Source organism: Trichoplusia ni, chromosome 1, assembly GCF_003590095.1.
Source record: "Trichoplusia ni isolate ovarian cell line Hi5 chromosome 1, tn1, whole genome shotgun sequence".
NCBI classification, from domain to species: Eukaryota; Metazoa; Arthropoda; class Insecta; order Lepidoptera; family Noctuidae; genus Trichoplusia; species Trichoplusia ni.
This window is the reverse complement of record NC_039478.1, coordinates 11087147-11113224: the sequence shown is the minus strand read 5'-3', so window position 1 is coordinate 11113224 and position 26078 is coordinate 11087147. Positions and strand designations below refer to the sequence as shown.

The 26078-nt window shown below is 34.4% G+C and overlaps 1 protein-coding gene across 1 annotated transcript; it reads right to left on the bottom strand.

The window, feature by feature from the left end:
- Positions 1 to 342: 342 nt before the first annotated feature.
- Positions 343 to 26078, bottom strand: LOC113494437 (phosphatidylinositol transfer protein alpha isoform). Its single transcript, XM_026872772.1, has 8 exons — positions 25902 to 26078; positions 25561 to 25591; positions 19712 to 19823; positions 10171 to 10322; positions 7278 to 7355; positions 3625 to 3855; positions 3051 to 3109; positions 343 to 2390 (listed from the first exon to the last, which is right to left on the bottom strand). The coding sequence occupies exons 1-8, from the start codon at positions 25916 to 25918 to the stop codon at positions 2252 to 2254; spliced, it is 819 nt and encodes a 272-aa protein (XP_026728573.1). The 5' UTR covers positions 25919 to 26078; the 3' UTR covers positions 343 to 2251.

The window sequence follows — 26078 nt, the reverse complement described above, 5'->3', positions numbered from 1 at the left end:
ATTCTGCGCATTAGAACATCTTCGTAATTACATTTAGAGTCAATAACAAAAACAAATCACAACAGATTAAATTATTTTATTTGTGTTGGCCTCAAAATATTCATAGTACATTTTACAACAAATGTTATTTCATTACATTATACTTATCAATGCAAGAACTTTCGAAACTTTTAATTAGCTAAACATTTAAAAATTGACAATTTTAGCAACTATAGATAACTATGCATCGATGAAATTTCCTACTCAGATGTGAATCGAATAAATAATTACAAGATAGGCTTAACGAATTTACAATACATGCATCAAAGGGCCTGTTCGAGGTAAAAAAATAAAAATAAAATATGTTTGTGTACTTAACTTTATTTGGTAACTGCAACAAATAAGCTTTAACAACATCAAAGCAAAGCTTCATATATATTACAGGACCTCCGAGCCACCGTACACTACGCGCCGGTCAAGTTATCGTATGGAAGTTACAGGTTACAGGACAGTTAAGTACTCTAGTTCAACTGAAGCACTAGGCGAAGCTAAAAGCGGGTAGCCAACAATTTACTATTTCTACAAAAAAAAAACACTACTCGCAAATATATCACGCTGTATTTGATGTAAAACTTATTACAACATAAGTAAAAAAACTTAAAGTAAAAAAGAAAGTGCAATATTAAGCCTCGCGCCGCGCGTCCGTCACGCCGGCGTCACGCTGACGTCACGCGAGCGTCACGCTGACGTCACGCGAGCGTCACGCTGACGTCACACGAGCGTCACGTCGGCGTGACGCCGGGCGCGGGCGCGGCGGCAGACGCCACAACGAGTTACGGTTAAAGGAACATACATCCATATTAAACTGAGAATCCACATAAAATTTAATATTGTACTGATTTAATTGTTTCATTACCACTGATTCCATATATTGCGTGAAACACAAGAGAGCGAACAAAGATTAAGTAGCAAACGATATTAACGTCACCGTCGGTAGAAACTGGAATGTCACACAATTATTAAAAATACTGATTTGTTAAACAACAAAAAACTTATTCATAAAAATATATTTGAAAATTCACTAGCCGAGGGTGTTGCAACCTGAACCCGTTCCCAATAAATAAGTTAACGAGGTCACCGCTATATAATAATAATCCCATAGACACCGCACCATAATATCATTCACCTTGCAACACCCCCACGATACCCCAGACACCAAAGGGTTGCCATTGTTAAAAATATATTGCACCGATAATTTATTACGTGCCAGAACTAACGTGGTACAATTGCGCAGAGTAATATATTAGTTTATAATATAAATACACAACAGACGGGCCCGAAGGCGCGCGGCCCCGGCCTAACAGAACAATATAAACCTCTGGCCGTTGTTACACCGGTCTTGCTGCAATGTAGTTGTCAAATCGAATTATATTTATTATATTTTTTATTAATTATTTAGGTAACGACAACACTACCTGTTAACCACTGACTACATCGACTTATTAGTTATTAAATATTATCTATACCATATTATATCATTTTTCTAATGGTAATAATCTATGCCCTCGCTTGATCTGAGATCGCAAACGTGATGCGCAATGGGTCATGAGTACATATCTATTATGTCATACATATGTTGTAGATAAAGCATAACGTTACAGAAGGGCGTGGAGGTTGTTAAATAACTATTCCCACATTGTTACAACTGCCAGCAGTTGTTTGACTAAGTGTTGCCATGTAGAAAATAATCTGATGCGTGTCAATTGCAGATACAGGTAAGTACGCTAAAAATAAATGTGTTAATAGTTTAAACTGTGGCATAAGTTGATTTTTAAAACATGTGTATGTAGAAAAATAAAGTAACACAGTTCGCACGCAATTCAATCGTTAAAATACCACAACGCCATTTATTTTAGCATTCATACTTTTATTTGAAATTGATAACATAGTTAGGGGTATTAATTTTGACACGAGAATATTTCTCCATGGCAACGCTATCGATGCAATCTCAGGTATAGTACAGCTTGGGCAGTGAGCGTGGAACATTATTGCTCAGGGAACGCGAGCGACAGTCCGCTCGCGTGATCACCACGCAATCAATTCATAATCCTCAAATCAACTGAGCTACATTAACACTATAATGGACAAAACTTTATTGTTTTCAACGCGTGAAATAACCCCAATAGTCGAACGCCTAACATTTATATATTAAGTCTAATACCGAAGTGAATTTTTAATTCAAGTATGCCTCCCCTTGCCCCGCTCCATAGCCCTACTCGTTGTCGGCGCGCATGCCGCGGACCTCGCCCTCGCGGCGCAGCTTCTCCAGCTCCTCCTTGGTGCGGTCCTCGATGGCGCGGATGTCCGCCATCGTCATGCCGTACCAGTCGTCCATTGAGCAGAACACTTGTCTGGAACAAGATACCGGTTACAAGAGTTTTCTTGCATTTATATCGCCCTGACATGGGTGACCAAAACACGCAATAAATGGGTATTCATCTATAAGTAAATGGCGTCTAAAGGCAAAGTGGCTATTAGTATTTTGACCAACTAAATAGTCCATTTATATCACCTTGATATTCTAAAGGGTAATCAACACTCACAATAAATGGATAATTACATCTCAATAACATGTCTTCTAAAGACGTGATTATTAGTCTTATGACCAAATAAATAATCATGAAAGTATTTGACAAACAATTTGAATAATAATCCTCCCAGAAATCAAGTGCTTCTTCACTTGATTCCTTATGAAATATTTATTGCCAATTTACTAAACGATTCTGAATCCCAAAAGTACTTACGGGGGTATTAAGTGGTTTTGAAAATGACTCACAATCAATGTAGCGATATGTCATAGGAATTCAATATTGATGTGATGTGACTAATTTACTACGATGCGTAATTTTTAGGCATGTCAAATATTTCAACAATCATTACCGTGATATCATCAAAATACCAACAAAACTTAGGTATATTCAGTTAATTACGTACATGAAGGTCAACAAAACATACTTATAGACCTATACTGATGAATTCGAGTTTAGCATGTATTAAGTTATATAACTCACCTATGGAATATGGTGAACAACCGCCGTTCTGATTTCTGGATCACATTTTCTACCCTACTCTGTAAAGCAAATAAAAATAGATTTAGTATATTAGACGGAAAAAGTAGGGGTGAAGTAGTCGCAAGTCAAAACTTCACTGATTCAAACTCTGAAACTATACTCTTAGACATTTTAATATGTTACTGGCCCCTGCAGTGTTGCCAGGCTTAAAATCTGTTCAGCTGATTGTCGCAAGGGACACCCATACACACCCGCAAAAGGGTATTTGACAAAAAAAACGGTTTAAAGTTCGTCAGATGGACAGATGGAATTCAAAAAAATATTGGATATGTATTTTTCTTATCTGTAAACAAAAAATGAAAGGGATGTTTTAACTTTTAAGTAGCAGTGATGCTACTAGCCCCCATTACCATACATTTTATCCTCTAAAACGCTTCAAATCTTCCTTTTGCTATTGAATGATGTGATAACATTTTAAATACGAATTCAATATTTTTTGGGAATCTGTCTGACGCTATTAGTAAGAGTGGTTTACTGGTGTGATATGATAGTGTATTACTGTTCTGATAGATACCTGTAGGCCGAACCACTTGAACTCAGCAGTGACGAGCTTGTAGCAGGTCATGACGGGCTTGACGTCGTTCTTCCAGTTGGGCCCGGTGAGCGGGCCGCGGCCCGTCTTGCTGGAGCGGAACTTCGTGGGGTCGGTCTCCGCCTTGTAGTCGGCCGCGTTCAGGGGGTCGTTGGCGATGTCTATGTGGACCACTTCGCGGTTCTTTAGCTTTTCAGGGGATAGCTCGTGGACCTGCGGGGAGGAATGTAGAATGGATTGTAGTGAGTCGATACGTGAACAATGTAATGTGTTAATATAATATATAAATTTGTGGTATAACGGTAAAATTTGTTTTTTTTTTACTAAAATAAATATCCAGCAATATTTTTAAGATAAATTTAGCTTTCTGTATTGCCTAGGAGAGGGACGTTAGGTAAGTTTGACAAAAATATAATAGCCTATAAACTTATTATAATAAGTTTTGAAATTATGGAAAACTGGAAATATTTTACCTATCTAATAATTTATTATAACGAGATGCCCTATTTAACGATTTATTTAATAAAATACCGTCGTCTATCATGTAAACCTATCCTATTAGTACTCACATTTCTTACGCCTACTCTTTGCCTATGATATAACATGACCAACTTTGAAAAGACGTAATCTTAGCCTAAAAGCCTAAATACATACCTAACATACTTCTGAAAGGGGTCTGCAAGTTTTCAACTGTAGTTTCCTTGCCCACACATGTTTGTACATTTGGGTAAACACGAAAATCATATTATAACGATTTTTTGTGTGTAACCTCGAGTCCGTGGGCGGTGACGTCATAGTTGTAACGAATTAACGACTCCTGTAATCTCATTATTTGTGATTGTACGTGCGTGCTGGGAATGTAATTACAGTTATTTTACCTGACATCCATCACTTTGTTTGAGTTTACATAAATCTAGTTTTTAATGGGCTTTCATCGACTATTAAAGTTTATATTTTATGTTATTACACTTAAGCTTCTTGATGATTAGCTTAAGAATTCAATGATTTAAAAGGGGATAGGTACTTTAATTTATTTTAATAAGAAGAATAAATACTCTTTGTACTTCTCCTTTAGTGCACTTTCTTAAATGTTATTTCTTAGTAGTTTATTTTAAAGCTATTCTTAGTAGGTGAATAAGTTCTGAATTAGGCTACTCTGACATCATATATTTCAACAATCAATCAGACCAGACAACCACCATTCTTTCAGATGGTAGGCGTATTATGATCGGTTCTAGCCTAATATATCCCAAAGCTAGTCAATGCTTCCCACTCTTCTTCCATTGATCTCTCATGCGCAGCAAATTTAATAAGTCTCAAATGTCATAATTTAATGATTTATTCCTTTCATAGGAAGTTTAGAGACTCATTTAGACGATGCTAAGTTATCGTGCGAGTTTCAATGCATTGCCAGCAACAATTTATCACTTTTAATAGCCGAGCTGCGCGACTCAGCAATGTATTACAACTTGCAATATATCACAAGCATCTAAACGAGCCTTAAATATGAATAGATCACTGAAGCTACTTTGCTCGGTTGTCTAGCAACGATACCGTCAGCTGTTTTAACTCAGTAATTACGGCTGGTAATCACGATATTAGCTAGGCATCACCTTGGCCTTCCTAGCTTAGCAATAAGTAACGCACTTGAACTTGGAGACTTGAAAATAATAGTTAATGATAATTCAATTAAATACAAGGTTAGCTTTATTATTTCATATACTTTTTTCAGTATTTGTTGTGCTGTAGTTCTTCATTCAAGTTTATAAAGGAGGTTCTCGAATCGTCGGTTTTCTTTCAATGTTTGTTACCTCACAACTGCGGAGCTGTCATTTTGTCCCATACAAATTTCATGAAGTATCACTCAGTAGTTTTTATTAGAAAACGATGGTATGTTTTTGTTGTTAAAAGATATTAACATACCCGATATCCACCCTTTTTAGTATCGATTTTCAATGAACTAAATAAATACATTCTTAGGTATTGGCAGAAGCAATCGACCGCCGCCACTGACAGGAATAACGGTAGGAATTTGTCCAACATTTTATTGGTACAAAAATATAAAATCAGTACCGTAAAACGGGGTGAATAGAGGGTTTTTTGGGGTGGATAGAAACAGAGTTTTTATTAAAATTTGGACGTTTAACTAGACAAAACATAAAGATTATACGCAAACTCACAAGTATTTCATAAAGTAACTGTGTCTAAGCATTTTAATGTAAGAAAATATTCATGTAACCCCCTAAAAAACACTAATCTCTATTCACCCCTTGAAACTCTATTCACCCCGTTTTACCGTACAGAAAGTCAGTTAAAAATGAAGCAACATGACTAAGTATTAAGTGACAATGATGGGAAGGTAGTTACCACGTAATAGGTACTTAAGTAATAATTGGTCGTACTTTGATCTGTCTCATGGCGACTCGCTAATTACAGATACAAACAAGACTTAGCATTTCCGGGTTCTTTTTTACAAGATAAATGAGTTATTTTTCTGTTTTGCATAGATTTTTATTTTAATTTATGAGTTTGCTAAGGGATTTAGTAGATAGTTATGGACTAAAATTATGAAAATTATGAACTAAAATCTAAAATTAAACCGCGATAAAATCCGTAAAAGTAGTTTCATTTCAAGATAGTTATGGTTTATCTACTTTGCAAACGCTTATTTAATAAACGACTAATTGATTTCAATGTTTGGTCATCTTCATTGTTCTGTCACATTCGTTTATAGATACGGGCTAAAATCTGAGTTTTTAGACAAAACGATAAACCAAGATTGTTTACCTTTTTAAGTAGGTACCTAGCTGAACAAATGGAGTAAAAGATAATGATATCATGTTTAATACTGGTATCCAACAACAATTTGTGAGTTTAACACAATCGCGATTGATGCAATGGTCTTCAAATTAAATTTGGAAATCTTTGAGAAATTAGTCAAAGCACAAGCCTGGTCTGTATGGGAAGAGGTCTTTGTCGAGCTGTGGGACATTGTATACATTGCTTATTCTATTCTATATTATCTAAACGTATGTTATTTATTCTAACATACCCAAAAAACTGATAGGCTATTTGTATAAAAAGTTAATAGCATTTCCTATTCTCTCTCATCATCTATCTACTTATGTCGGTGTATAAATAGACAAAATAAATAATGAGTGTGGCATTGAATACAAGTGTATTTAAGCATTCAACAGAGACCACACGTGATCAAAGTTCGCGATCTGACGACATTGAGAGGTGACGTGGATACTATCGTTATAACTTTAATTATTGAAATTTAAGTAGAATGTATCAGGTGCTTTTTTAAATGAACCAGCCTGCAACACATTTCTTTTATTGGAATTTCAACTTTAAAAGTAACTTGTAGTTTCTTGCCAATCTTCTACATAAGAATGACATTTTGGAAACGTGTAGAGTCATTACATTACTGTAACGTTTTGAATGTGCTTGGAAAACAGTCTATTTGAAATTATAATGGTTGATTATGATTTTGAATTCCTGTAAGCCAGGCTCTCCAGTCAAAGGGAACATTTCGCTATGCGTCTGGTGTGCGTCGTTCTTGTATAGAATAAAGCTCGGTTATACCGAGGGCAATAACTGATTTAGTCAGCTGATATTAAGAGTGTACTCACATTGTACTGGTCACCTGCATCTGGTACGTGCAGCGACTCTATGCAGATCACGAAATTGTCCTTCATGTAGCCGGGATTCTGAAAACAAATTGATGAACAATTAGTATTATGGCATTTATTAAATCATAAAACAAATATCCTAGGCATTAACGGAACATTTAAAGTATCACACAAATTAAGTCACGCTGGTAGGATCCCTAGACATAAAATACTGAATGATAATCGCAATTTATGATCTGACTGTAACCCTCAGAGCACAAGTTTGAACGGCACTTGGTTTTAAAATTCAATTCAAAATGTTTTAAAAAGAAAACTGTTTAACAGTATATTTCTAGCAAACAAGGTTCACAAGCTCCCATGCGAGCCATACTGACGTGATCTATCTACCCATTTAATTCGAGACTACCCGACAAAGTTGCAGGTCTATATTTCGCATGTAACAGCTTTGCAGTACTTTAGAACCAAATTACTCCGCAGGGAAAACGAGTGCACTATATCTATCTTCTTCCTACACATATACGTACTCTTTCGCACCTAGTCTGAAAGTTATCTTGGTTTCCTAAAATACTGGAGCCGTTGGCGCAAGATTTTCGCCCTAAATATCTTTGGATGTTTTCCTAGCTATCGTGTCAGGGCAGCCAGAGGGGAATAATCTTTAGATGTTATTAGAATTTAATATTAAATATTTATTTTCCGAGTGTTTTGTATGTTGATAGCCCAAGACTCGAGACCTCGGTTTCTGGTATTATTTAATTTATTGTTAAAATTGTTTTGTTGAACCTAATAACGATTGTGATTGGTTGACTACCTAGAACCGACCACAAAACTTATAATGAGATTTGATAGTCTATAAATATTAAACCTACATAATAATATATTCATATCGATCAGCGCTGAAAAGATAGAGCTACTAGGAAAATATAGATATTAATAATGATTTTTATTATCTCACCAGGGAAAAAATAAAGTACTTTGAATATGCAAAAGATTATTTTAAACCAATAGCAGTCATTGAATCACACAGTGTCAAAGAGCGAAAACCGCAAAAATTTCATTAACCTAATCCTATTACGATGATGGTAAAGGTTATCGGGAAACTTCCGTACAGTCTCAATGAACAACGTGACAGTTAAAACAAAGTTGTAGACGCAAATAAAAGCAGGTTCACACATAGTCCCCGTTCTATTGGATAAGTTTTCATACCGACCGATATATTCATGACCGAAGTAGGTCATGAATTAAGTATTCTAGTTGCCGGTTGCCGGTTTTTCTAGATAGGAAGCGCGCCCAAGTTTTCTTGAACGCTTGTCTTAGGCCTACTAGATATAAGACAACAGATCAAACGCGTTGAGCAATGAAGAAAATTATGTTATTTTTACGACGACAATGATAAATAAAAATAAAGAAAATCCCGACGGTTAGATTTTTTGTTCTGTCATGGTTTCTGTTTTACGATTCATATTTAGGAGGTGTCAAAAAAGGCCAATTTGTACGATCTTGGACCTATTTTCATCTAACGTACCCTTACAATAACTCCCAAAAGGTTTATTAAACAAAAACATGTTAAACCGTTCGAGAGCCTAAAGCATAGTCAGACACATATAACGTATTAACAGCTCGCCGTGTTTGCTTCAGGAGTTAAAATTATTTCCTTCTCCTAAGCGCGATAAGCACAACTTGAGCCATGGCCTCGATAGGCTGAAAGAAAATCGGATGTCTTGAAGATTGAAAATTGGTCTAGCTTTTTGTTACCCCTGGTCATTAAATATCCTTATCTAAATGCAAATAATGTAAAATTATTTATTGTATTTCCGTTCAACTACAGGTAAAAGCCGACGAAGATAACAATAAACTCGTAATCTAATCAATACGTTTATTAATTAAAACATCAGTTTCCTAGTCGACTAATATCGTATGATGATGTGTATGTGTAATTTAGATTAAGAATTAAGGTAATAAGAATTTGACGATTGCAAAAAAATGTCGCAACGGTTTGAGAAAATTTCGGCCTTCTATCTCCGGATACTTACAATCCAATCAAGATTTGAATGCTAGAAGCCAGATTTTTTCCGTAGGAAAATCTGACATAGGTGGTTAAAGGGTAATACAGTCTACCCTAGCGCATGTTGAAGAGATGGCTATTTTCATTTGACAACAATAAAACAATACGTCTTTTATTTCAATATTTAACCTAACAAGAAATTTAGAATAAGGCGGAAGGTCAGCCTTGAGCAATTTCTGCAAGGTATTATTTAATGTCTGACAAGAATTGCATTAAAATGGGATTATGTGAATCGATAAGATAAAGCTATCGATTTAGGTGATATCGCTTTCAGTTATTCGATATCTTGACTATCTTCAAATAGTAAGGAAATATAACTTTTATTGATATTTTGAATACGAATTGAGCCTTTGCAGCCTGAAGAGTAAGGTTAGGTTAAGTTAGTGGCATACTCAAATGTGGAGAGCCAGACGTGGTGTCAGTCGATGGAGTCGAGATGTTATGTCAAGGACAGGTCGCAGAAGTCAGGGACGACTGAGATCACTCCATTTTTGTGGTATAGGTATTTAAGGTTATTTTACTCTGTTTAAAACTTTTTTGTCGGCTACTAATACATTTTGATTCATTAAAAACAGGAAAATCTTTAATTTCCCTTTGTATAGCGTATAATAAAAACAAAGAGAAAACACATCTCATAAATGTCAAAAGTGCTTTATTATTGCTGCAACGGTTTTCTCACGTTTACTTATTCGGATTGCCCAATTCGGCTCGCGCCAGGTCATGACTATCTCCGTTTGAGACCAAGACTATTCGGGCAATTGCGATAAATACGCGTGAGTAAACCGTTGCATCCAATCATCCTCAAGATCCCATAATAAAGTACATAATTACCGTTAAAACCGTCCGACAGTAGGGGTACGCGTTCCAGGCCTCCTCGTGCACCTCCAAGGAGCCCTTGGGCGCCAGCAGCCGGATGAAGGCCGGCACCTTCGACGCCAAGTGGTAGATCTTGTATGTGTACTGGCCAGATGAGAATTTTCCACCTGAAGGGGCAAAGGGTATGTTAGGGTGTTTGTTTTAATTGTGTTGCCGCTATGGAATATGGTGATGGATGGTTTGATCATATTGTTTTAGTATCAAGCTTTACAAATGAAATCTAGATCCCTAAATAAAGTTTGTAACATGAAATCTATTAGTAACCTAGATAAAGTATGTAAAAGTACTATTATTAAGTTTAAAGTTAATCGTAAGTCAATTTCTTTTGAACCATTCCTAGATGATATTAAATACTGACTGATTGAAATACAGACTACGATTCTTTCCATTTCAGAGATTCTATCTATGTGATTTTTTTATATGTTATCTTTACCAACCTCAATTATGAGATCCTTGCTGGGAGAATCCGTTTCTATATTAGTTTCGACAATAGTTCTAAAATATTTAAATCGACTGGTGGTATTTCTATTGTGTCACATAATATGTTAATAGTATACTTTACGAAATTATGAGAACTATATACAGATAAAACCAATTTGTTCATCTATCATGTCATCGCAACGGTTTTGGATAAAATCAAGTTATCGTAGAATAGGAACTGAAAAAAGCAATAAATGATTCTGTTTTCATACATTCAATTCTGTGTCAATCAAACCAATTGCTTAGATTTATCTATAATTATTGAGTATTCTATAGAATCTTATCACATGACATACGTGCATTACATCCGAAACTTTCGTAAACACTGAAATCATAACTGGACTCGAAACAGTTGAATGTGAATGGGGTGGAGGGATTTCGCGCATGCGCCCAACATCACGTTCGATCGTAGCCCACTAGGGACCTTAATATCGCCTGCTAATATCATGTTGTTCCCTCAATCGTATCAGATTCTATCAATTGTAAAATAGACTTTAAGAAAATGAGATTAAATAGATTTTCCTTTGTACGTGGTAGCTGTGAGGTTTCATTCTACCAGCTGTCATTTGTTTTGCGTTGTCGACCGATCCAATTGGTTTCTCGGTTGTCCACGAGCGACATGGGCGTGTAGCAGAAAATGCATCTGATTAAATGGCACTAAGTGGGATTCTTTGAGAGCTGTTTTCCAAGATAAATCAGGATACACCCACACAGGTTTTACGTCTATTGAATATTTATTGAATGCTAAATTATATATTTTTGCAAAATTACCTACATGTTTGCTTCAATGTTATAGAATAATGTATATAGGTTGTTCTTGTAATAGTTTTTTGTTTCTTTGAATCATAAAAATAAAATTAGTATAGAGTACTATTCATGTTGGCAGGTACTTGCTAATATTTTAATATTTCTAACGGGTCTATTTTATTACAGTCTTCGATAATGCTAATATGAATATACTTTGAAGACTAGTACCTAATGCATATTATTAATTTTACAACCTTGCAATTTTTATTGACCTACAATTCCAAGTATCTTCCTGATTAAATAAACGCTGATTTTACATATTATCTCTGTCCTACTAAAATTGAACACAAAAACCTTCGCAATGCGTACGTACTTAACGAAGTCCTCCGACTTAGCAAAGTCTGCCATCAAACTTGTTAAGTACATGAATCAGCGAAACCCACGTATAATAAGCTACAAAAACTTGAATATCAACATCAAAGAAAATAAAAATCTAACTACCCTTCAACCTTTCGTCGCGAAGCTAATGAATGCTCTCATCCCTACCCACTCAAACCTCTACTTAGGGATATCGTACACTGGGGAGCGGTCTTACCTCGAATGTTATTTTTCTCGAAACGATTTTGAAATTCTTATAACATTAAAACTTCGGCATGAAGGGTCTATAGTATTTTTTTAACATTATAATTTTAAAGAGTATACCTGTATTGCCTATTATCAAAAAATAGTGCCTTCGATAATGGCTGACTTCTACATTACCATCATCTGATTAGACTTTTTCTAGCTGGTAGTCTTGGCCTTCAATATATTCGGATGCCGTATATTGACCAGTATTTCACAAATATCTATCTGACCCTCTCTGCTCTCGACCCCTACAGAATATTGCAATTAACTTTTCCGAGTAGTCTGTGTACGCCTTTAATTACCTAACGTTTTTTTCATTTGCATCGCATCTCTCGAGCCGTCGTGACGTATTGAGAGCCGATGCAGCACAAAGCGGAGGTCGCGAGTTTCAGACCTTGAAGCAAAATTCAAGCGTCGAACGCTAGTGACGTCATTTGTTATGTCATCGCTATAGCTAGTGTTTGTTTTAATAGGTTTAGGTTCAGGAATAAAATGTTGTGGTAATGTTTTTTTATGTCCACAATACATAGAAAAACGATGTTTGTAAAATTTGTAAAATGTTTATTTATTCAAGTATTTTTATCCTTGAACAGTCCGCAGCAGGGCGTAGGCCAGTCTTTTGTTTATGCCATTCTTCTCTGACTTTTGAGGTATAATAATTATAGGAGCATACATAATAAAACCATTTAGGCCATCTTTTGAAAACAGTTTTATATTTCTTAGATAGGCAGTTTCTTATTAAACCTGCCAAAGAGCTCCACCAATCCAATAGTAAGCTTCTTTTCTTATCACCGTTAATAATCATTTCTGCTTGTAAAGCCTATCGTTTAACGGCTTTAAGTGCAAATCATTAAGTTTTCCATACTTGTAATAACGTTAAAACAGCTATAATGTTTAACGGAACACTCCTGTCATTTGCCGCATGTCCGATTATTTAATGGCAAAACAAGTATTTCTGAATGGCAAATATAATTGTGTACATGATAGGACCATTCTGCTTTCACCAATAAGGAAGAGGACATGAAAGAAACAAGATTTTTTACCCAAGAAACTTTACGCCAAGACTGCTACGTAAGTTCTGTTAATAGTCGGTGACCTCAAAGTAACAAATAATGACCCAAACGCCAGACAAGAGCACAAAAGAGGCAGAATAAAGAATACAGTAATAATTATCTTACAATAAGTGAGGCAAATGACTTTGAACAGTAACCGGCAACTGTGTAAACAAACCTTACGTCATTAATGATGTGCGGTAACTATTCACATGTGTGCGATTGCCCTTAGAAGCTGAAACTTCTTATCAATGAAGGAACGAAGATGTACTATACTACATTTATCTTATAAAGAATTATTATTTTGTTCCGCGAGATTCTTTTTTATCTGATCTTTACCTTTCTAAGTTTAAGACATCCTCAAATATTTTAGCTGTTACTTCAAGAGTCTATATTAATTCTCAATGCCTGGCAATAACCACGCTTGTGTTATTTTAAAGGTTTTTTTATTACTTTGAGATACCTACTCTCTTTTATTTTTAAACCTATTTCTAGAAGTTTCTAGTTCAATTTTCTACGAGAATGTTCGTTCAAGACTTGCCTAAGTATTTATTGATTTGAGCGTTTGGGTATCGGCCAGATATTCTCGTAATGGCCAAAAACTAATTTCTGCCGAACATTAACTGGAAGGTGGTGGTAGTTGTTCCGAAATATCTAGAATTCTTCCTTGGTTAGTGGCTGCAGATATTAGAACTATAAAATATCAGAATAATCTTCATATACATACTTTTAGATTTTAACGTGAAATGAGGTTGATTTGAAAAGAAAATAGTAACGTCTACAATCGTCCTCTGGTATTGAAATTATTTTTCTGATAAGTGCAAGAAGCATTCCATTTATAAGTATTAGAATCAGAGGATTACTTAAGGTTTCCTTTATATAAGCATTCTTTTTAGCGAGTCGATGGCAGGTTGATTTCGTCAACCCATAAACACCTACTACGGATAAAATCCATTTCTGATTGGTTAGAACGTATTTTTTTATTATTATAATGAAAGATGCTGCGCTTACAGTTTTTAAATTTCCGATTACGAATGAGAAATACCACCTCGGCCTATAGGCAAAAAGGCTACGACATACATTCTGAAAGCTGTTAGTATACCAGTTTGATAACTACTGCAGAAAAATCTTCTTCGTTCGTCCACACAACGAAGCAATGATATCTCATCCTAATTTTCCAGAATTTTGCTACAAGACTTGCCTGACACATCTAGTAAAGAGTGAAGTAACGCAATGCGTAATATTATCTTATAGAGACTGATTTAAATAGAGACCTCGTTCAATATTTACTAAAGGATTTAATTTATGATAAAGTGTTATGTCGAAAATTGGAAGTCATGTTAATGTGGCACAGTAAGGTCCCATTGGAGGTCGTTATATTAAAGAAATTGAAATGAACTTATTAGTCGGCTGGTCCTGTTGTGCTGACCTTATAGGTCGATGACCGATCGTACAAATTTGCACGCTACTGTTGGGTTCGTGCTCAAGCGTGTATCACAAAATCAGGTTGAAATTTTAAAATTTTAATTACAGGAATATTTTCTTATTAAAGTTTTAATTTAAGAAAAATAATCAATTTATTAAACATGAATGCATGTTACGCGTTAGTTTTCGAGTGTTCTCCAATATTATTATTAAAGAAAGGGTTATTCATTATATCTACTAAATAAAGATGTAGCAATTCAGATAAACTTGTATTTTTAACTATTTTTTTTTCACAATAGTGCTGCAGTGTTATCAGTTGTCTGCCTAGCAACAAATAAATTACTGTGGAAAAACAAAGACTGGAAGCTATCGCGTTAATAATTTTCGTAGTTTTCCTTTCCTCCAAGTCCGGAATATTTATAGCTGTAACATTATCTCGATGCCTACCTATAAATATTGTTAAGCATAAATTCTTCCTTATAACCATTTTGGTACAATTCAATCAATCAGGATTCTAAAAAAATAACATTGTTGATACAAGCGTTTTTCTAATACCAAGTCCTTTGCCACTGGTCTAATAAAAATCACTCAATAATAATTATCTATGGTATGACGTCACTATAACATTTCATTTACTACCTATTCAATATGTCAAGATGATAACTTATCGACAATTATATTACGTAACGTTTGTAATAGGTTCTAGTTCAGATAAGATATCAGGATTCCCTAAAGTTATGAAAAATAAAAATATATTCTGGTAATGTGTTACAATGACGGTAGTCTTAATATAAAAACAAAATGTAAAAGAAAACAAAACAAGGGAACACAAAATGCTACTGTTCTAATTTTAAATGCAATTGGACTACGAATGCAAATTAAAAAAAACAACTCAGCAAGTCTACAGTTAGTGAAAAAAAAACTAAAAAATGGCGTAATTAAAGTTTGAACGAAACGATTGATGTTGGTTAAATTACTTGCTAAAATATCAACGATGGCGTACTATTCCTGTTAAGATCTCGTCTAATCGTACAATCGTGGATGCACATTAATAACTTAAAAAATATAAATTTTTTGTACTGGGCTCAAAAAGGTAAAATTAAAAAAGAAACTATATTTTTAAAAAGTTTGATATTTTTTCTACATGTATCTTCCATGTGGAAAATATTTCAGCATAGCAACACGAAAATCAGGGACGAAAAGTTCTTGAAAATTAGCCATTGTTTAAAAAAACAAAATTCAAATTGATACAGAAAAGCTTTTTACGAATTACGTTAAAACGATAAAAGCTGTCTGTTCTTGTTGTTCGATCTATTTTAATCAAATGTTATTACAATATGCACCCACGCTAGTGATACCGCCTAAGAGTATGAATAGGACAAACTAGAGCGCATCGGCAATAAGAAACAAACGGATAAAATGCAAACAAATTCAAAATAAACATGATGATGAAATTAGCTTTGTTTAAAATAAAAGAAAAATAGCCTTCTTTTTTAAGGAAAGGTACATTTCCCTGGCTTTCGACGGCAACCGGTCGATTTTCGTGGATAGAGCGCTATTCATTATCGTGCTGACAATTGTCACCTCGGCAAAATATATCTCTTTAGTACTATACCATTTTCCTCATCCAAAAAAACAGGCTAAATCAAACATTTCCAAACAATTCAACACAAGTTTGGCACAATAGTCAGAATAGCGCTCTGCGATAAGACCACCAACGTATAGCTTAAACTGGGGTATCTACAACTACACTGGCGCTCTATACTTTGTCAGATTCACACTCTACGATCTAAACATTTTAATCGTACTGGCTGCGTTGCATGCCGGACAGGTACCGCAATCAGAGGAGTCAGCTGAGTTGTTTTCCGCGCTTGACGATTGCACGTCCTTTTTATTTTGCCCAGCTAGAAATTAATATGATGTTAAAACAAAAAATAATAATAAAACAAAAGGTAAAAAAAGCGTTAACATAAATCATAAAATGCCGTTACTAATACATAATAGGCGATAGGCGACACAGACATCGATTGAAATGCCGAACAATTTGTACACGCATGGGGATGAATCACTTTTAAATGTCATCTTTTTGTTTGTCTTCAAGCGCTGGCCTTTGGAGGTAATAAAAATATATTAGATTCTAGATGAGAATGCATCGACGGAATCACGTCGCAGCTGCAATAAAGCAGTGCGGGACGTGACGACCTTTGTACTGCCAAACTGATTTCAGGAAAGACTTCGAAATAATACGTTTCTGTTGGATATTGATATTGGGATTTGATCGACGCCGACGCCATAATTGCCAAAATCTCTAAAAGATAGCAGATGTAAAATGATTCATTTCAGTTTCGTGGCTTTGTTGTGACAAAGGCCTCTTCAAATCCAATCCAATATTAATCTAGAAATATAATAATTGTGTCGATAAATTGTACGTGATCGCACCGTTAAACTAATCTATAACAATAAAAGGCTTGCTTGCGACGCTTACGACTTACGAGTAACAATACGCGCGCAAACAATAAGTGAATGTTGTGTCCTAAATGTTCATCGATAATGCTTTATTGCAGATTTAATTGACGTCAAAGTCGCGGTTGGATTGTTCAAAATGTGTACGTTATTAGTAAACGTGTTACGCGTCCGTAGCGTATGCTGTCGTCGTATCAAGTAAATAGATTTAGCTTAAGATTGATTTCGTGAAGTGAACAATGTTGAAATTAACAACAGCGCGGCAGCGTTGACAAAAAACCGAAAGCGTTATTTTTTTCAATAATTGCATAAACATAAATATCTGTGTTTAATCTCAACTTAAGACAACCGTAACACTTCGAGAATATTGTATTCATAATTGCGTAATATTCACGTTTAATATCAGATGTTTTACCTCAAAATTGTGCTGTACTATAAATTTATTATGTTTTTAACGTTTAGTGTGTCGTGTCCCGGAATACTAGGAGTATTCGAGCCACACCCAGTATCGAATAAGTTGGGACTGTGACCTAAATCTATGGTACTTGTGATGCTGTAGCCCGGTACCAATGTTGTGGGAACAATTTAAAACTATGTTTTACAAATAACAGGTGACATGTTTTACGGTTGAATGTTGAAACGTCTATAACATTTTAAGCCGTTCTTCTTAATTGTGCTTTCTTTATCTTTTTAACATAGAAAATACCAATGGATACATTATGGTGTTTAAATTATGTTCTAATATTTGGGGGAGATAGTTATGCCTCTAATTTGGATAGGTGAGGTCATTTTCAACGGTAAAACTTTTTGTATGGTAGCTACATACTCACATCTTGATGGTTGGACTACAAAATTGTAATTACAAAATTGAGAATAGATGTGGACATATTTTCCGTGTATATTTTATTCATATAGTTATTTGTACACGCACCTTCGTTTATATTTATAATATCCTCATTTTACGTCATTTAATTATGAGTACTTTAGTAGCATTTTAATCGTAGCTAAGTAAACAGGTTTCCGAAACGAACACAACCTTGTTTCAATCCAAGACTAGCGACTAGTTTTTTATTTAACATGAAGTTTGAATATTTATTATTTATCAAAAAAAAATCTAATAAATCTAACAGTGTTTGAACATCAACCTTGTGTTTATAGGTTTTTATACAAGGAGGCAGAAATATGCAACCAAAAAGGCGTTTCTTTTTCTTTTTATTGTCTATTGCCATCTACGTCATAGCTCTGTGACATAACACCCTTGACAATGAACGTCGGCAGGACAGATCAATAGATGCACGCGAACACCTTATACACTGTCTTAGTGGAACAAAGACTTGCTAGTTCTGCTACTGAATACTATTCGCCGAGGGATGATCACCAACTCGTAAAATAAGACAGTTGGACGGAGAGAGATGCCGCTCTACACCGTGTAATACGATGTCTCGCTTCCACAGTGCACATTACTTTAAGAGGAGGTTAAAGGACCCCTGGACAAATCTACACTCCACACCAAACGTTACTTGTTAAAGGTTAATTGTCTTAATGGTATAAATTGTCGTGGGAATGTATTAACGAGGCAGGCTGTCTACAGAAACTTCAGATGCAGTGGTTGCTTTCATATTGATTTTGTGAACTTAGTAAGTGTATAAATGACGTATCGAATATATCGATTTATTGTTTTGACTAAGCAGGTGTCTTTTCTTGTGTTAGATTCACACGATTAATATTACTTGTTTATTCTTTGTTTAATTTTGAAGGTGTGATAGTTTTACTGGTCTTTTTTTCGGCTTTAAAAATAACGCGTATTTTACTGTACATCATTCGGGACACACGAAAAAAAGGTATTTCAGAGAATTTATTATAACTATAGTATTAAATAAATACCGAGAGAATAAAATTAACATGAAAAATCGCATTAGAACGTGTTCGAGACGTTGTGTACACAATATTTCAAGATTTAAACATCTTTTTGTATTCTCTTTATTTTTGTTGTGACCGCCAAATAAATCAAGATTGAATGAATACTTATTTCGTAATGCTAACGTTTAGTATTTCGTAAATTGTCTTATGAGCGTTTTGACAGCCATACAAATTTATAACTGAAATTCGGCGTAATGTGTGGACTGTCGAATAACCGAACATGAATGCAGTTAATTTGGCGACTGGACAAATTAGGTCACCCGAACAATCCATTTATAAACACAAACATACGTAATAAATGCTTTGTGAATAATTAATGTCGCAATCTGTGTTGGTTACACACATGACACGGTGGTTCCGAAATGCAGGCTAGTTTGGTATATTAAATCTAGTAACTGAGGATCTAGCGTCCTGTTGCAGGTGTGCAAGAGATTTACGCTGGTCTACGCTGTTTCACTTCCTACAAGTGTTGGTAGTCTTAGTGTCGTTTTTATAATTGCAATAAAGCGCTGCTAATCGAATAATATTTGCTTCTAATTAGTTATGTACAAATAATACAACGAAGTTATTGAAACCTCAGACAAGATCTATACATTCAATTGCAAGTCTCAGCGCGCATTTTAATTTTTAATAAGTTACAGAATATGTTTTACTGAATATAACATTTAATTTTAAATTAATAAACATTACGTTTCTTTGGACTACCACACAATATAGTTATAAAAAAGACAGTTAAAAAACACCGGGCAGAATATTATAGGAAACAAATAACTACTAATACTCACCAAGAAGGGGGTAATCTTTAAATGGCTCATTTTTGACAACTTCAATTCCTTCGCCGCCGCCCGTTTCGTTTTTGGATACTTCGGCCACGCAGTACAACTGGGCCACTTGGTACTGCGAACAAAACACACGAGTAAAACAATTACCTATCGTACAATGCACTAGATTTCTCGAATTCAACCGGAGAGAGGTTTCGAACCGTCCTATTCACTATATTATTGAGTCGAAAAGTAGCCTTTAAGCTTCCTTGAAGAACTATGCCAACCATAGAAATCTAAATAATAAGGTAAGGTAAGGTACCTTATTATTTAGATTTCTATGATGCCAACGAAAATTTTACTAAAATATTTTGGGAACATATCGGGCACTGAAATATTCTCACATTTATAATGTAAGTATGGATAGTACCAGTCTGTTATTATTCTAGTGCCAAGAGATTTAAGCTGATGCCTGACGGGCTAATAGAATTGCCCGAAAGGGTTATGCGGGTCCTATACTCAAATGGGTAAAGGAAGGAACATGAATGAGTTTCAGTCAATAAAATACTGTGGTGAAGGTCTGACATTCCTTTACGCTCAACCCAAAGCGGAAGAAGTCATTTGATGATTTCCTATCTGGAATTTTTATTTTATCTAATATCTTTGACACTTTGTCAAAATAAAAATGACGTTAGCATTAAAACACACTTACTATGATTCATAATCCGTCACGATTGGGAATGAAATGGGACATATATGATCTCGTAAAGATAAAAATCGAAGATCAATTTATTACTCATGAAAAAGCTGCGTACAATAGTCTAGCAAGCATCTGTCATCCGTTGTATGACATAAGCGTAGTGTTGAGTAAGATCGCGTGTTTAATTATAATTATCGACATCACAATAACACTTTATACTTATTTTTAGTGCAGTCCACGTAATTATAGCCTACATCTTGACAAGTGTGACGTGGATATGCACGCATGTAGCGCTAAGCCCTTCGTACACGTACACTTCGATTTCATTTTGAATAATTCGGGTGCAGTAGTCAAAGCTTAAGCTTGGGATAGGTGCATGGATAGGTTACGTATATTTAAGAATTGGTGAAATGGTTTTAACCTTTGGCGTATGACACCCAAAAATACTATTATTGCAGCAATATTACGTGTACTTTAATTTTACACATAAAAAGGTATCTATACACTTGAAGAAAAAAGTCAAGAAATTAATATAATTTTTAATACAATAAATGCCGTTATGTAAATGAAGCATTGCAAAAACTACATTCTCAGGTCGAGCTTATCAAGTTAAACTCATAGTTTTCTAGAACTTTTAAAAGAAAGCTATTACAGACGAAAAAAAAGAAATTTCCATAAGTATTTTAATTTAATTTAGTATTATAAGACTATCGAGGTTACTAACACGAATTTGTGACCTAAAAATTGAATTATCACATCTATACTGGCACAACCTGGAGAGAGCCTTTATCCAGGGGGACTTGGACATACCTTCTACTGGCATAATCTCGAATTAATACTATTACATGTGTTCGGGATTACGCTAGCTTTATAGTTATTTCAATTATTATTATTAATTAGCTTGAGAACTATAGGAAGAAAGTTGCTCCACGTTTAATCCTCAGAAGATCCTCCAGAAGCAGTCAGTGGTCAATTTCATACAGGACGGGATATATTTCCCAAATAATTAGCTGTTAAGAATTCCTTTCTAAGTCTTGACGATATTTAGGAAAACTAATATTTTTTGCTCGGCAGTTTCCGTCGCTTATTTTAACTTGATTTTCCTTTACAAAGCAGGCACTACTACTAGTTCAGTCGATTTTATATAATTAGTAGTTAAGGCATCAAAAGAGTTCTACTTTGCCTAAAGATTAAAAAAAAAACATTTCCAACGAAATCCAATAGTTTCAATCGTGTTGCTATCTGATCAGAACATTTGGTGTGCAATTTCAATCTTGATCGGTGATATATAAAACGAAGCAAAAAGTAGAGACGACGTAAAAACTTTAGGACTTTTTAACTTATGTAAAAACTAAGCAGCTGTTTCGCAAATAGGATTAAATGCTAGACCTTGTAGATGTAGAAGTCTTTACAACGAAATCGTAGAGAACATATAATGAACTATACTACACTAACTTAGGTATGTTTTTTTACAAACAAATTTTAATAAATGAAACACTAATATTTTTTCGGTGGTATATTTGATTTCGTAATCTTTATTGTTGTTTTAATTGCTATTAGTCGCATTAGTCGTCTTTTTTTGAAAACCGACATCAAGAAAAAAAGATTAAGATTGTTTATTTTTTATGTACCTCGACAACGGGTGATTAGTCTATGTGTTGCCAATTTAATAATTACTATTTATTAAGTAAACAAAGATGTTTTCAAAGCTACAGACTCCATTTAACCTTTGCCTGCAAGAAGGTATCATTACCATAGCGTTGTTACGCAAACAATTGTCTATAAACGTGTAGATGTCATAGACAATAATAATATAATCGTTATAAATGCTACCATAAATTAAAAACGAGGAAGAGTTGTTTAAAATAATGATTTAATGTTTTTTTATACCTTTGCATACGGATGACGCAAGGTTATATTACATATACACTTATTTGTGTATTACATAGTTACAAATAAAAATATTCATGAGTGACTGAAAATAATTTGTGGGCATTTTAATCCCTATTAAAGTTTAGTGCAGTTTTTGTTTTTATTGGTAGGTATTTAGTGTTTTCGGTGGGATTTTTCGAAAGGCAGGACATAGATTTCCTGGGTGGGTTTTAGTCACTATGAATCTGATACTCTCTTCCGCTCAAGGCAAAACGGGAGGAGTCATTTGTGAAAAACTGAATTCTAATAAATAAACTTATATATAACTTCTATACATGCAACGTAAAATATCTGTATAACATGAAATAAAAAAAGTGCGATACTTTTACAAATATCTACACATTTATTATATGATATCGAACCCACAACGTAGCGTACCGTTGTAACCGCTGAACAAGATTATTTTAGTGTCAGTAACATTTATATGTACATAAAAAGGGCACCTATGAATGCCGATAAAAAGCGTAATTCTTAAATCGAGTTGGTCAGCGTAAATTGAACCTTATTGCAATGAAAAGAAAGATTATGGCTTACGAAATCTGTATAGAAAAGAAGATCCAGCAAGTTTATTATGGAAGGCGGAGAACTTTATGTTATTATGATAATAGCGAAAGTTATGTCCCATTGTTATAAATATAAATATTGTTATTGTGTAGAAACCAAATAAATTCGTATTGGTAAACGTTTCCTTGGGACTCAGCGAGCTTAAGTGATGGATTCCGTTCGTTATCATTTTTTGTTCTAGTTTACAGTAGTAGCAAGTATGGGTTTAGATTGTTATAAAATGGTACAAAAGTGTCTATCCTAGACATAGTTGACACATTACGCCAATCCTGTTATTCGTGAATTAGATCGGATTGAAAAATGTCTGCCTCACTAGGTGAGTGACATTTCTACAATCGTTAACGTCTATAGAAAACGCTAAAATATACGTAGATGACAAGTCTAGATCACGTGCTGAACCGAAACGAGATGTAATTTGCAAACTGCAATTTGATTTAATTGTTATTTGAGCGCTTTCTGTAGACAATTACGATGGTTATATCACTTCGCTAGAAGGGCACAATTTCATTAATAATAATTGCATATTTAAAATGCATCCCACAATTTAAAGCCCCAGAGCTAGATTGGAAACATCTGCTTAGTCTAGTTCTACACATGACCCACTGACCCACTTGCCGTCGGAAACGTCGAAATTATACTTGTTAAGGTCATTTGGCGTACGATGCGAAATGAAATCACACCATTGAGATGAATGAGAACCGTGCGAAATATTGTGTGTGCCGCAGTTTTATAATTGGTATAAAATATAAATGTATGCATTAATACGAAACAGGCTAAGTACTAAAGTAGCACTTTTTGAACATCGAATCCGACAACCGTTAGTGTCATGAGAGTACGGGCGATGGCAGCCGCACTCTCGTATTTTCTGACAGAAATTGCAAGCCTAAATTATATAGACTTAAAAGAGAAGTTTCCTTGCATTTTTTGGGGATAAGTCTCAGCTCAGTATTTTTAATAAATAAATTGGCTAACTACGTATACATCACTGCTACTGTGCGTCAATTAAATGAATAAAACTTTGTTTAGAGATAGGCCGAGGCTGATATATGCGTAGACTGTAGTCAAACTTTGTATCCTTTCATTAGACTTACAACGATTATTATGTGCATAGTCATTACAAAGTAACCTTATCCTGGAAAATCCTTAAGCTGTCTAAGATTAGGTCATAATAAACTATCTTACTTATCATTTGATATAGTTGCTAATAGTTGTCAAGTTTTTATCTAATTTGATAATCATTAAACAGTATTTGTTTTATAATGTTTCATTTAATTTGTAATCTCATAATTTACTGAAATAATCATAACCTTATATTGTTATTATAAAACATAAAAAGGTTATAGTATAGCTTATGAATTAAATAGTGATGATAATTTTAATAAATGTCATTCCTTGACTGTTGCTTTTAAATTGAATTAGACTAATTGGGTAACCACTGAATGAAACACAAATCCCATGTTAGAGAGGCGGACCCTTGCTGAGAAGGTAGGTTGACTTGGATTTGTTCTAACCAAACAGGTCACTAGCGGCTCATGAGAGAAAAAAGTGGCAGAAGAGAGGGGACAACACAGAGACATTCCCGGATAGTAATAAATACTACTTTGTTGGATAGCACAGATACTTTAGTCATACAAGATACATTCATGGACTTCAACTTATTTTGTAATACAACACCATTGAACTATCAATATACATATTTTTTATTTAATTTGAGCAGAAATGTGTATCACCGCTTCGTCTTAGATACATTGCATAGAAGAGTAACCCAAACATTGTAATCCCATACAAGCACTTGTGTAAGAGACAAATATATGACTCAAGCATGGATCAAACCTACAAAGAATCACACACAGTGGTTGTTGGCATGGTGACCTATACCACTTGGCTATCTGTCAGGCTCATTATCATTAGGTCATGGCCTGATCACCTGATTGGTCATTGACCGATGGAGTTAGAGGGACGGACAATCATTATGAGTTTGAAATCTCTGAGAATCTTTTAAACACATGATGTAGCAAATACATCCATAGAAGGGCTACAGAATACATATTTACAAAAATTATAACTACTAAGAACATAAGGGAATTTTGATGGAAATGTATAAAAAAATGAAGTGATATTGTATAACAAATTCGTTTCTCATGGTTAGAAAGTCAAAGAATTGCCACAGCTTAAAAATTATTATTTTTTTGGCTTATAAAAATAAAACAGTGCTTGACGAAATAAAATAAATATGAGAAATTAGCAAGTGCACAGGTCTACCTGTATTACCCACAATAAAAATAAAATAACAAGATAAGGTTATACTGTGGCATAAAGATAAAATTTTAAAGTTATTCCACTGAACTATTAATCAGATTTAAATTATAGTTTGTCAAGCTCTTGATAAAAATGATTATTAGAATATTTGAATTATTATTAATTTTATTGGAATTATCATGTTTAGGTTAATATAGGAATCTTATAGGTTTCATACTTATCTCACATTTTGTATGTAGGTAGAAATAATATTGATATCTATTGTATTTAAGCTTCTAATGAGGTTCCTTTAGGGTATGGTACAATAACGACACTAATTTAATGTCATTAACTTGATAAACCTCTCATTTCGAAATATAGTGAGACAAACCAAGATTTTTGTCCTTGAACAATTGCAATTTTGAAAATAGAATCTTACCTCTTCGACTGTTAGGGGAAGCGTGACACGGCTGCAAACAAAGAGAATTGCGTTTAATTTTTCATTTTCATTTTAGTGACATAAACATCTGTTAAATAAATCCGCGGAAATTCACTACCTCACGAACAAACCTTGACCTGCGGATCTGTCACTGTCAGTATCTTTTATTATTTTAACAATTAAGAACTGATCAATTTAAAGTCGTTAATAAAAATCACTTCAAAGGCTGACTCAACTGATAAGATGGGACAACTAGGCAGCCCGTGGCAATTTTTTAAGTAGATTGGCCAAAAATCGATTTGTATTCGCAAACTTGTATAACCTTAACATAATATACTTACTATTCTTTGATAATCATGTTGTATATTTATTTTGTAACACTTTAAATGCACATCAGACAGTCCACTACCACTTTATAAGAAGTCTTATCACAGAACGAGACTTGAGCGATGGCCCGATTATTGGTAGATTATTTTAATTTTAATCTATGACCGACCAATGAAAATGACAAGGCGCAT

Excerpts from the sequence above, each read along its gene's own strand:
- LOC113494437 (XM_026872772.1), bottom strand. Across the intron at positions 7,356-10,170 it reads ACTGTCGGACGGTTTTAACG|AATCCCGGCTACATGAAGGA; the intron begins GTAATTATGTAC and ends ATTTGTTTTCAG. Across the intron at positions 3,110-3,624 it reads TCAAGTGGTTCGGCCTACAG|AGTAGGGTAGAAAATGTGAT; the intron begins GTATCTATCAGA and ends TTTGCTTTACAG.